This window comes from Bos grunniens, chromosome 7 (assembly GCF_055505025.1).
Source record: "Bos grunniens cultivar Pamir isolate PY7600 chromosome 7, Bosgru_T2T1.0, whole genome shotgun sequence".
Classification (NCBI taxonomy): Eukaryota; Metazoa; Chordata; class Mammalia; order Artiodactyla; family Bovidae; genus Bos; species Bos grunniens.
In genome coordinates this window covers 90,169,646-90,182,186 of record NC_141171.1, presented here as the reverse complement: position 1 = coordinate 90,182,186, position 12,541 = coordinate 90,169,646, and the positions used below count along the sequence as shown (strand labels likewise).

The window sequence follows — 12,541 nt, the reverse complement described above, 5'->3', positions numbered from 1 at the left end:
AATGAATGTTTAGGCACTCTGCATAGAGAAGCGAACAATTAAAATGCTATTAAAAGCACAACTGAACAAGCTTCTTTCTACACATGACAATTATAAGATTTAATTACTTCATATTAGTTTTTGCTAGTCAAATTCATCTACTAAATTTCCCCCACCCAACAATATGCCTACCCTGAGATTTGTCTTAACAAAAAGACTTCATTTTAAGAGCCAAAGAACCGTGAAAAACATAGAACAATTTAGTTAAAGAGTAAATCTCCATCAGAGAATCTCTGAAAAGAGAATTAATATCACAATACAAACTGAAAAATAAGCTTTTGCGAATAAATCTGGGAAGTACACAGTTACATCAAATGCATCCTAAAGTCATAGAGGGAAAATAAGAAAATAATAATACAAGTAAAAATAAGAAATGCTTCTAACCAAACAAATGCTGATACTCAAATCAGGGCTCTGAGTTTCCATGGGCAAGTTACTTAACCTTTCTGACCTCAATTTCCACATGTGAAATGAAGCTAGAGGTTCCCTATTTTGCAAGTTCCTGGTGAAGAGTAAAGTGTCTCTCCATAGCATGAACTAAATAAATGGAAACTATTATAATAATTCTGAAACAAATTGTATTTGGTAGTGTCATTTGAGTACAGCACACTTTCAAAATGTCTAAGAAAAGGATCATAATAAAGTTTTTTCAAGCAAAGAATATAAACAAATATTTAACAGTAGGTATGCAATTATTTTTAAGCGCCTAAAAAAGGTGTCCTCTGAGCTTTGCCCTTTAACATAGGCCATCTTGAAAAACATGGAAGATATTTTCCTCACTAACCATTCTCCTAATTTGGCTAGCAACCGTCAAGGCTGGATACTAGCAAGAAAGTAAGATTCTTAGAAAAGATTGGAAAAAAAAAGAAGCAGCAAGAAAGGGCTGGGCCCTTGAATCACCCCAAGGGAGTGGGCGTGGCCAGGCTGCAAATAGGACAAACAAAGGGAAATTCTCACTTCTTCTGCTGTTTCCCAGGAGAAGAATACAGGTTCAGGGAGACCAACACTTTCCCTAGAAGCTCATTTCCCTCCAGGGAAAAATATGGAATGGTACATGTAGAGCTTTGTAAGATAGATGAGTAAGAACAAACCATTCTTTCAGAATGCTGAATTCAAACTGAATGCTTTTGAGGTTTTAGAAGAAAACAGTGTATTACGAAAAATACAAAAAATCAAAACCATCTTGAAAAACTGAGCTTCTCTGCCAATTCACAGAATCAAATACACAAACAAAAGAAGTTGTGGTCACCGTATTTTGACATGAGGCTTTGGTAACAAAAACAACTCTATACACATTCCTAACCTGAACCACAAATCAGTTTAAATCAAATCTAAGTGTGAGGGAACTTGAGAGGGTTTTAGGGACAGACTGTGGCTCAGGGAATGGCATGGTCAAAGGTCAGAGTGGTCTCTAGACAGATGGCAGGAAAATTCAACCGGGTGGCAGGCAGGGAGAGGTGCCATATGCGTGAACATGCTAGTGTGTGTGTGTGTATCCAGAAATATTCATATATATAAATTTTATATATATATATATAATTCCTAAGATTTTGTATCCCCTACTTTATCACCACGACTTTCACCACCAAACATAGGACACCACCCCAATCCTGCCCAAGGCAAGTATGAGGAGTGCTTGGAAATAGAAAAAGTCAAGGATTCTTGTGGTACATATGATTTGGCTAATTTAAAAAAAAAAAATTGTGTTGGGCTATTACTTTATCAAATGTCACAAGCACTAGCTGAAAACAGCCTCATCATACCATCCTTCTTTTCCTGTAAGCAATTAATTCTAATTTTATTCTATCAAATATGGAAAAACATGAAAAAAATCACACATTCATCAATTACTTTATGTCAAATTACAAACTGAAGGCTTGCTATAAACGGTGAAGTTTTTCAAGATCTGTTAACTCTATATTAACCTGACTCCCCCTCAAAAAAAAAGTCTCTATCTCAAACTCAATATGCCCCATCAATAAGAAAAAGTCTACTTACTACTTCAGCAGCAAAATCTTCTGGCTCATGCAAAATGATTGGAAGATTGCTAATAAAGCCAATTTCTCCATTTGCAATGTCTGGAGTAACCACCAAAGAAATATTTTGGATTTCCCCAAATCTAGGACTTATAGGTGGGATTGGGGGAACTATATTCACCAACTCCACAGCTTCCAACTGTAATAAACAGACAGAAAAACACCATACAAAATGAAAAGAAAAGAAATTTTTAAGAAAAATTTTAGAGTCTCAATTGAATGAAAAGACAAACATGGGTAGAGGCCACCAATAATCTGGCAACTTCCATCTCCTTCATTCATTATCCTGACTCAACCTCCTGCACTGGCCTCTTAACCTCTTCCTGCTTCTCAATTATGATTATTCCCAGGGTTCTTCCTGAGACCTTTATCTTAAAATTCCACTCCCTAAAAACCTCTGGATCTCTCCTTCAAAATTCCAGATCTTTATAACTGCCACTGAATATGACATAAATGTTGCAGACACCTTACAGGATAGAATGTGCACAAAAGAAACCACCATCTCTGCTCCATGTTACACGGTTTTCCCCAGTACCGCCATCCACTTTTCCTCCTTGCTGCCTGTACCCACCTACCCTGATTTAAAGCCAAACATCAGCGAGTTGCCCACACCTGCCTCCTCCCTTCCACTGAACCACATCTCCAACCAAATCATTCACTCCTCCTCTCTGCCAGAGAAAACTCACTATCAGAAGACCATTCACAACTCCAATTGTGACTTAATATGTCTTTATGTTTAAAGAAATGCATCATGTGTCCCTGTGATTAATGAACTTGACCGTCACTGTAACTTTCAAAGTTTTTCCTCATGTAAAATCGCCTCTAACCATCTCAAAAATCAAAATGCGCTCGCTTTTAAAAACTAGTTAAATATCCCTCTCCCCTAGGAAAATTTCCTTGGATTCTCCAGCCCTCTTTCTTCTATCTCTTCCTCGACTTCTACTACTACCCTCACTAAACTGAGAAATTCACTTTAAATTTCACATATTGCTTGCTTATCATCATTTCCCATGTTCCAGACTTTTACTTCCCAACAGGACTACAGAACTTTTGTGGATCTGTGTCCTTCTCAATATTTTCCTGAAACATGACATAGACCTGTAAGTGCAGCAGCTACACAATAAATGTGTTGATTTACCCCTACAACACAAAATGAACTCTCTACGAATCCTGATACATCAAAATCTTCAACTTTCGAAAACCCGACTTATCAATCCTCACAGTGTTCACGTGACTGCAGGAATAGACAGTCATTATAGGACTGCAAAAAGCATAGAGATTTTAAGTTAAAAAGCAACTGTAAACTTAGTGGAGCAGTATGGATCTCTCCCTCTCCAGAGCCCTCTGTTAGGCTTTAATGTGGATACGAAGCCACTACGTAACCAGCAGTAGACACTGGTGATTGAAATTGGTTTTCCCCTGGTGGACAAGGACTAAACTGATCCTGCACATATGCTCACATTTTCTGATGAACAGTGCTACGTTTATAAGGGCAAAAGTAAATGCTTTTTAAATGTAACACACTTTGCTTTGAAAATCATATACAGGAGAAGAATACCCAAAGTCCCATAATTGGTAAATATTCACTTCACTTGAGTAAAAGAAAAAAAAAAAAAGAAATCAAACTAATTTTGCCAAATATTGGTATGTAGACTGAATCAAGTAAAATAAAACATTCAGTTCTTCGGAATACTGCATTTACTTAATAAAATAAATGAAATGTGGAAATAAATAGTTAAAACCACATAACTGTTATTCTTCTACAGAAAAATAATATACATATATATATGTATTTATTTTTAAAGATAGCACAAAAATTTAAAAATAAAAATACATATTTGACTGGCATATAAAGTGCACACTGGTTAGAGGCAAAGACTAAAAACACAATGGTCCTGTGTGAGTCAGAACGTGTTTGTGAATGAACACTCTCATCCCTATATATTCACAGAGTCAAACTGATAACACTGTTGAAAACATCAAGGGGGAAAAAAACCAACATATTTTACTTCGAAACTTCTCAAAAAGGAGAAAATTCATATTCTACTTAAATTTATCAAAACAGTTACAGAACTAATTCTAAACATAGTATTTTTAAAAACTAGGAAGAAAGAAGATATAGAAGGCCATGAAATGAACTGATCAAAAGCAAAAATGCTAATTTTCCATGGCTTACTTCCTAGTCTCCAAGCCTTTTTTGTCTGGGTTCCTTAAGCATCTGCTAAATCAGACTACTCCATTCAGAGTTGTTCTTTGCTTTCAGACAGTTTGCAAGGGGGACAGCACATTAGTAACCCCATGCCTGCCAAAAGCTGTATCCCAGACTAATGTATTTAGCTGAGAGGGTCACTAAAGAATAAGAAGCTCATGTCTCTGATTCTCCTTTCTTCAGTTTCATTCAGATTTCCATGCAGTCTGATGCCTCCTATTCTAAAGTTGCTCATCCATTATGTACTATACAAACTACACAACCTTTTACTTCCAACCAGCCTTCCAGAGCCAACAGCTGTTCTGAACCTTAAGGAACTGTGTTAGTGACTAATAATGCCCTTTCTTCCTAAAGTGTTAAAATGACCGTCTGCACTATAAGACCTTTCTTATTCAACTGAATATAGAAATAGATAAAAATTGAGTCTGGAATTAGTACAAACAGATTTCTAACCCACAATCACCAAAATTCTGATATTCTTCAAGTTTCTCCTTACTTTTCGAGTATTATCAAAAATAAACTCTGTCATGTTCATATTTCCTCTTCGGTCACTCAGTCGTGTCTGACTCTTTGCAACCTCATGGACTGCAGCATGCCAGGCCTCCCTGTCCTTCACTATCTCCCAGAGCTTGCTCAAAATCATGTCTACTGAGTCAGTGATGCCATCTAACCATCTCGTCCTCTGTCACCTCCTTCTCCTCCTGCCCTCAATCTTTCCCAGCATCCAGGTCTTTTCTAATGAGTCAGTTCTTCACATCAGGTGGCCAAAGTACTGGAGTTTCAGCTTAAGCATCAGTCCTTCCAACAAATATTCAGGACTGATTTCCTTGAGGATTGACTGGTTTGATCTCCTTGCAGTCCAAGAGACTCTCAAGAGTCTTATCCAACACCACAGTTCAGAAGCATCAATTCTTTGGCACTCAGCCTTCTTTATGGTCCAACTCTCACATCCATACATCACTATTGGAAGAATAATAGCTTTGACCTTTGTCAACAAAGTAATGTCTCTGCTTTGTAATACACTGTCTAGGTTTGTCATAGCTTTTCTTCCAAGGCGCAAGCATCTTTTAACTTTATGGCTGCAGTCACCATCTGCAGTGATTTTGGAGCCCAAGAAAATAAAGTCTGTCACTGTTTCCATTGTTTCCCCATCTATTTGCCATGAAGTGATGGGTCCAGATGCTATGATCTTCGTTTTTTGAATGCTGAGTTTTAAGCCAGCTTTTTCACTGGTCATGTTCATATAGAAGGCTGAAATAAAATCACTAGAGTAATTCTGACCAGTTGAAGATTTTTAATAGAGTTTTGTTTACATAGGGATTCTGCAGCCACGTGGATAGAGATATTGGATGTCTTCAGAGGCTAAAAGTTCAATATAAAGGTGACTAACACTGGCATAAATATAGGGTGTCTCTTGTTCTTCAGTCGCTTAGTCACGTCCAACTCCCCATGGACTGCAACAAGCCAGGCTTCCTGTGCTTCACTATCTCCCGGAGTTTGCTCAAACTCATGTCCGTTGAGTCAGTGATGCCATCCAACCATCTCATCCTCTGTCACCCTCTTCTTCTCCTGCCCTCAACCCTTCCTAGCCACAGTAAAAACTGGTTTTGAGGCAGCGTAAGAAAACAAATCAGAAATGGAAAACAGAAAAGTTCTCTACAATTCAAAATCAATACTCTGCATCATCAATTCTCAATCTCGGGTCACGTCAATCAATTAATCAATTCTTGGGTCACGTCACTGCAACTACTATAGGAATTCCAGGGCTCCATGAAAGCAAAATCAACTGTGTAAAATCCTGCCTTCATTTCACTTGTTTTAGTAATTTCTTTCTCATATGAGTTTTGACCTAGCCAAGATTGCAAAGGGAGAACTGAATACTGAGATTCTAGGGACCAAAAAACCTTAAACATACATGCTATGAATTGAATGCTTGTATCCCCACCCCTAGAATTCATACATTGAAACCCTTATGCCCAGTATGATGGTATTTGAAGATGGGACCTTTGGGAGGCAGCCAGATTGTAAGAGTAGAACCCTCATGATGAGGTTTGTGCCCTTATAAGGAGAAACACCAAAGAATCTGGATCCTGTCTCTCTGCACCACGTGAGCACTCAGCAAAAAGAAATCATTTCTGCACACCAGGAAGGGGATTCTCCCCAAGAGTCTGATCTCACACCTCCCAGCTTCCAGAAGTGAGCAGAGTAAATGCCTGATGTTTAAGCCACGACCCAGTCTGTGGCAATCTTTACACCAGCCTGAACTGACCAAGACAATGTCTACTAATGAGAATGCTCTGAATCCAAAGGACACCAACAGCAGAGAAGGCAAAGGAGTGCCCCTGGTGGTCTAGTGGATAAAAATCCGCCTGCCAGTGCAGAGGATACGGATTCAATCCCTGGTCTGGGAAGATCTCACATGGCATGGGGCAACTAAGCCCGTGTGCCACAACTATTGAGCCTGTGCTGTAGAGCCAAGGAACCGCAACTACGGAAGCCGGTGAGCCTGTGCTCAGTAACAGGAGAAGCCACCACGAGAAGCCCGTGCACCGCAGATACAGAGTAGCCCCCGGCCACCGCAACTAAAGAAAGCCCACAGAAAGTGAAAGCAAAGTCGCTCGGTCGTGTCCGACTGTTTGCGACCCCGTAGCCTACCAAGCTCCTCCGTCCGTGGGATTTTCCAGGCAAGAGAACTGGAGTGGGTTGCCATTTCCTTCTCTAGGGGATATTCCCAACCCAGGGATCGAACCTGGGTCTCCCACATTGTAGGCAGACACTTTTACCACCTAAGCCACCAGGGAAAGCCCATGCACAGCTACAAAAACCCAGCGCAGTCATAAATAAATAAAGTTACGACATGTTTTTCAGAAGGCCAAACCTAAAGCTTTTTAAAATTTTCTAAGTATACCTCTAAATGTGCTCTGGCAGCAGTATTCTCGGAGAAGACAATGGCACCCCACGCCAGTACCCTTGCCTGGAAAATCCCATGGACGGAGGAGCCTGGTGGGTCGCTAAGAGTTGGACATGACTGAGCGACTTCACTTTCACTTTTCACTTTCACGCATTGGAGAAGGAAATGGCAACCCACTCCAGTGTTCTTGCCTGGAGAATCCCAGGGATGGGGGAGCCTGGTGGGCTGCCGTCTATGGGGTCACACAGAGACACGATTGAAGTGACTTAGCAGCAGCAGCAGCGGTATTCTAATTGCCTTAACTTCTTGCTCAACAGGGCCAGGACCATGGGCTTGACCACTTGCTCAATTTCTCTTCAGGGATTCAGATCCACCACTGTCTGGCCATTCATCTCACAAGAGCATTCCCCCAGTGGCAGGGGGAACAGAAACAACTGTGAGTGATACCATGTGCTGTTCACCCATCATCCCAAGAAGAGAAATTCAAGGGTCCTCTAAAAAGTGGGTTATCCTCATAGACAGAAGGGTGCCTCATATAATAATTTACTCATTATGAGGAGACACAACAGAATAACAGAAATAACAATAAAGATGAAATACAGATCTCCCACCACTAGGGACAAAGCCTTGGGATACTGACAAAAGGTCTCCCTGTACATATCACAAAAAGTCATCCCTACATACTGACAAATCATATACCCCTTAACAGAGCACTCACTAGACACCTCCACTGCTGCTGCTAAGTTGCTTCAGTTGTGTCCAACTCTGTGCGACCCCATAGACGGCAGCCCACCAGGCTCCCCCGTGCCTGGGATTCTCCAGGCAAGAACACTAGAGTGGGTTGCCATTTCCTTCTCCAATGCATGAAAGTGAAAACTGAAAGTGAAGTCGCTCAGTCATGTCTGACTCTTCGCGACCCCATGGACTGCAGCCTACCAGGCTCCTCTGTCCATAGGATTTTCCAGGCAAGAGTACTGGAGTGGGGTGTCATTGCCTTCTCCAAGACACCTTCACTAGGAGTCCTCAATTAATGCACAAACCATACAAGCACGAGAAGTAGACCAGCTCAAAAAAAAAAAAAGACAAAAAAAATCTTCAGAATAAAATGGCCCAACCCATCAACTGCTAAGCAAGTTATGACACAGCCATGAGAAATTCAAAATGCCAAGAAGATTTTTTTTTTTAAAGTTTTCAGAGATAAAGAGCAAGTTAATCTAAAGGCAAATGATTTCTTCTCCTCAAACTTCTCATTAGCTACTCTGGAAGCTAAAAGAGAATACCTTTCAAGTTCTTAAGAAGAAATTATTTTAATCTAGAAATTCCTATAAGCCAGGAATCAATGTATGAAGTTTCACTGAGCTCAAAGGTTCAAGAAGTTTACCTGGCACATACGTTTTCTGCTCATGTATTTGAGGATACATATGTTACAACAAAACTAAAACACAATCCAAGAAATAAGACACAAGAAATCAAGAAAATTAAGGAGTTAGTAAAACAGTCACAAGCACCACATGAAAAGCAAGTTGGAGAAAGCAGCTGGCACAGCTAAATTCAGCATTCAACACAAGTAAGACAGCTTAGAAGGACTGATACTGAAAACCCAATACTTTGGCCACGTGATGTGAAAAGCCAACTCATTCGAAAAGACCCTGATGCTGGGAAAGACTGAGGGCAGGCGGAGAAGGGGGCAACAGAGGATGAGATGGTTGGATGGCATCATCAACTCAATGGACGTGAATTTGAGCAAACTCCAGGAGATAGTGAAGGACAGGGAAGCCTGGCCTGCTGCAGTCCATGGGGTCACAAAGAACTGGATACAGTTTATCGACTGCACAAAAAAGACAGCTGGATGGAAGAACTAATTTGGTAAGAATGGCATATAAAAGGGGGCAGTCAGAAACTCCAGAGAAAGCAATAATAAACTATAAAACAAAGCTAGGGAAAAATATGAAACAAACTTAAATATCCCATGGTTCAAAGAAACTGACAAAATATGAGATTTCATTTCATATATACTTCAGTTAGCAAAATGTATGATAACAGATTATACATTCCTTCCTTATTGCTCTATTCATACTATCTGATTCTGCTTGAAATTTAGAAATTTAGTTACATAATCAAAATTTGATAAGCACCCTTTATTACTTTCTAATTTTCAAAATCAATCAATAGCAACCATATGGAAAATACAACTATAGTATTGTGAGTACAGATATATCAAACTTGGCAATAAAAACAATGCTTTGGTTTGGACTTCCCCAGCGGTCCAGCAGTTAAGACTCCACACTTCCACTGCAGGCAGCATGGATCTGATCCATGGTCAGGGAACTAAGATTCCGCATGCCAAGCCATATGGCTAAAAAACTTAAATTAAAAAAATGTTTAAATAATGCTTTGGTTAATAAAAGTTAAGAAATAAAAGAAATAAGATATAAAAATGTTATGAGAGCTTTATTCCTTATTAAGTAATAAAAGTCCAAAGACTCTACCTATGTTAACAGATTTTTTTGGTATACTGTTTAAAAGTATCTACACAATTTTCTGTCATATTGCTTTTTTCATTTCTGAACGCCTTCCCTGCTATATCCATCATGAAAAAAGTATTTATTCTACAATCCAAATTTCTATGTCACATTTTCCCAAATCAACTCAAAAGAATGACAGACCTCTCACTGGCTCTCTCCCGGCCCTCCCCTACTCACAGTTCATGAATAACTCCATTAAATTATGAATTATACTGACCTACCTTTCATGTCTGATCTGCTTTTATTATTGGATAATTAAAACACTGACCTTAGTATGTCTGATCTGCTTTTATTATCTCATAATTAAAGCACTGATCTTAGTATAACCCTTGTTTTATTCATCCTTATACACCTGAGGGGCAGACAGTTTCTCTTTAGATTCCCTACATAACTTGCAGTAAGCAACAGAATCCAAAATATAAATAAGGATAAAATAATGACTAATTAACTCTCTCACTCAGGTAAGGATACTTGTTGCTGAACCAAAGTTGAGATTATTTTAATCATTAAAGTACCTGTACTAAAAAGTGGGCCCCATTTTGAAGGAATGCATCATTTCTTATTGGCAATTTTATAGTGACTTGGGTTTTCTGTTCTGGAAAAATGAGACTGCTTCTCTTGGATATATTTAAGATGCCATCTTTCGCTCGCAAAGGGTCCACAGCTCCAGCAGGAATATAAAGTGCAGAATAAAATATCTTCACATCTCCTTTAGTTCCTCCCAGTCTTGTAAGACTCAAGGATAAACATCGTTCACCTGGGCTACTTTCAATCTTCTGGTTTTCCACAGGAAAAAATGTTATTAGGCCATAAACATCATCACTATCCTGAATGTAGAACAAAAGCTGCAGATAAAGGAATAAAACATTAAAGAGCAAAATTCTCACATCTGAGATCACCAAACTGTTTATTTTCTAGGCTATTTTGAATTTTAATGTGTAATTCTGTATCATATCTAAAAATGATTACTCATATAAGTAACAGAGTAAAAGAGGAATTGGGCTTCCCAGGTGGCTCAGTCGTAAAGAATCTGCCTGCCGATGCAGGAGATGCACGTTCGATCCCTGAGCTGGAAAGATCCCAACTGAGTTGAGAGCAGGAAATTGCAAACCACTCCAGTATTCTTGCCTGGGAAATCCCACAGACGGAGGAGACTGGCAGGCTACGGTCTATGGGGTCGCAAAAGAGTCGGACACAACTTAGCAACTGAACAACTACAAAAAGAAGATGAATTAAAAATACATTTGAAAACTTTGTGGAATTTTTTTTAAGAACAAACTTTTTATTTACAGATGGGACAAACCTTCCGCAAGGGAATTAACCACCACTTCCAAAACCCATGCTCTTCCTTTCGTATCAAACTAAACATGTATAAGATGTGTATGATCAAATTCTTTGTCTGTTCGAGAGCACAGAAGTATTTCTACAAGCAAAGCGTAGCAAGAGATCTACCTCCGCTGGTTCGCTCACTTCTGCACCTCCTCGTATCGTATGAGGTAGAATCTGAAGTAGGTAAGCTTCTGCCTCTTCTGGAAGATCATCATTAACGACAGTGAGAGGAATTGATGCCAACATCTGCCCTTGTGCAAAATGCAGAACTCCAGATCTTGGCCTGATATCTGTCGTTACTGGTGAGGGATCACTGCTATTGCGTGTCAGCACCCAGTTCACGGAAACATTTCCATGAGTGCCACCATTTCTAACCACTGTAATTTCTTCAAATCTGGAAGAAATATGATATGGTCACATAATACACTCTTTTTCCCCTGAAATGGGTATTTTCAACATCAAGTTGGCCACTAGCCACTGGTAAGCAGAATCCAAACCATAAAGAATGACTGCTTTTAATATGAAGGAGTAGGTATGAAGATAGGCCCTAGGAAACTACCGTAACATGAATTAGCTTGCATATTTAAATATGTGTTTTAAGTATCACTCCCCAAATAAGAAAGAAAACAGTGAAACCACGGTCAAGGAAATTACACATATCCTTAACAGTTCAGCACTGTGTCCAACACCACTAATATCAAATTTTGGAGTAATATACTAAATAACTGCAGCAATAGAAGGTTTAAGATAAATCCTACCTTGTTGTTGTATCTTCGTCAATTATAACTGGCCTTTCAAACAAGACACTGTTGAACGAGAGGACGCCGTAAGGTTTGTCGTTTGGCTTAATGGTGACCTGCACAACAGAAGGGCCGAACAGCACAGCATCTCCCCGTAAAGTATCTTTTAGTAACACAACTTGAAACGATTCGGCAATCTCTGGTATGGCATCATCCACTATTTGAAATTTCAGGTGTGATTCATAAATAAAAGGTGGAAAAACAATAGTTGTGTTTGGCTGGAGATCAATGAAGTCTAAATTTTGCTGGGCATGTGCTGTTGAATTCCCAGTTATGATAACATAACTGATAGAAACTTCACAGTCATCAGATCCAATCAGATTTCCACTGTCATCTTTTCCACGAACCACTGGAATTGTGAGTATGTGGTCTTCCTCAGGTACCAAATAAACATTCTGAATGAATCTCACAGGACTATCATTTTTCTTAACGATGATCTCCACTGAGCTCCTGGAGGTATTGATCTCAGCTCCTCCTTCCACACTTTTCAGTTGAATCAAAAATATTTCATCATTTTCTGGTACCTGTCAGAGAAATACAAGCAATGGCAAAACATCAATAGCTAACACACCTGCAAAACACAAGTGTAAAAAGTACTTATATTTCAATGCAATTACACAGCAATTTTAAAAAAATCTTTAACTGAAAGGAGCAGATAAGGAGGGTTGTTCACTGTCTATTTACTAAACTAT

The 12,541-nt window shown here is 39.3% G+C and overlaps 1 protein-coding gene across 5 annotated transcripts in view; it reads right to left on the bottom strand.

Annotated features, from left to right (window-relative positions):
- ADGRV1 (adhesion G protein-coupled receptor V1) overlaps nt 1–12,541 on the bottom strand; it is a 542,962-nt gene that overhangs the window by 490,591 nt on the left and 39,830 nt on the right. For all 5 annotated transcript variants that reach the window (XR_015168196.1, XR_015168195.1, XR_015168194.1 and 2 more), the window contains exons 7-10: nt 11,808–12,373; nt 11,173–11,443; nt 10,236–10,565; nt 2,038–2,214 (exon numbers count right to left, since the gene is read on the bottom strand). Coding sequence is in view for 2 of the 5 variants with exons in the window: in XM_086413045.1 (XP_086269171.1) it covers nt 2,038–2,214; nt 10,236–10,565; nt 11,173–11,443; nt 11,808–12,373 (1,344 nt within the window). In the remaining 3 variants the exon portion in view is untranslated. The remainder of the gene's footprint in view (nt 1–2,037; nt 2,215–10,235; nt 10,566–11,172; nt 11,444–11,807; nt 12,374–12,541) is intronic.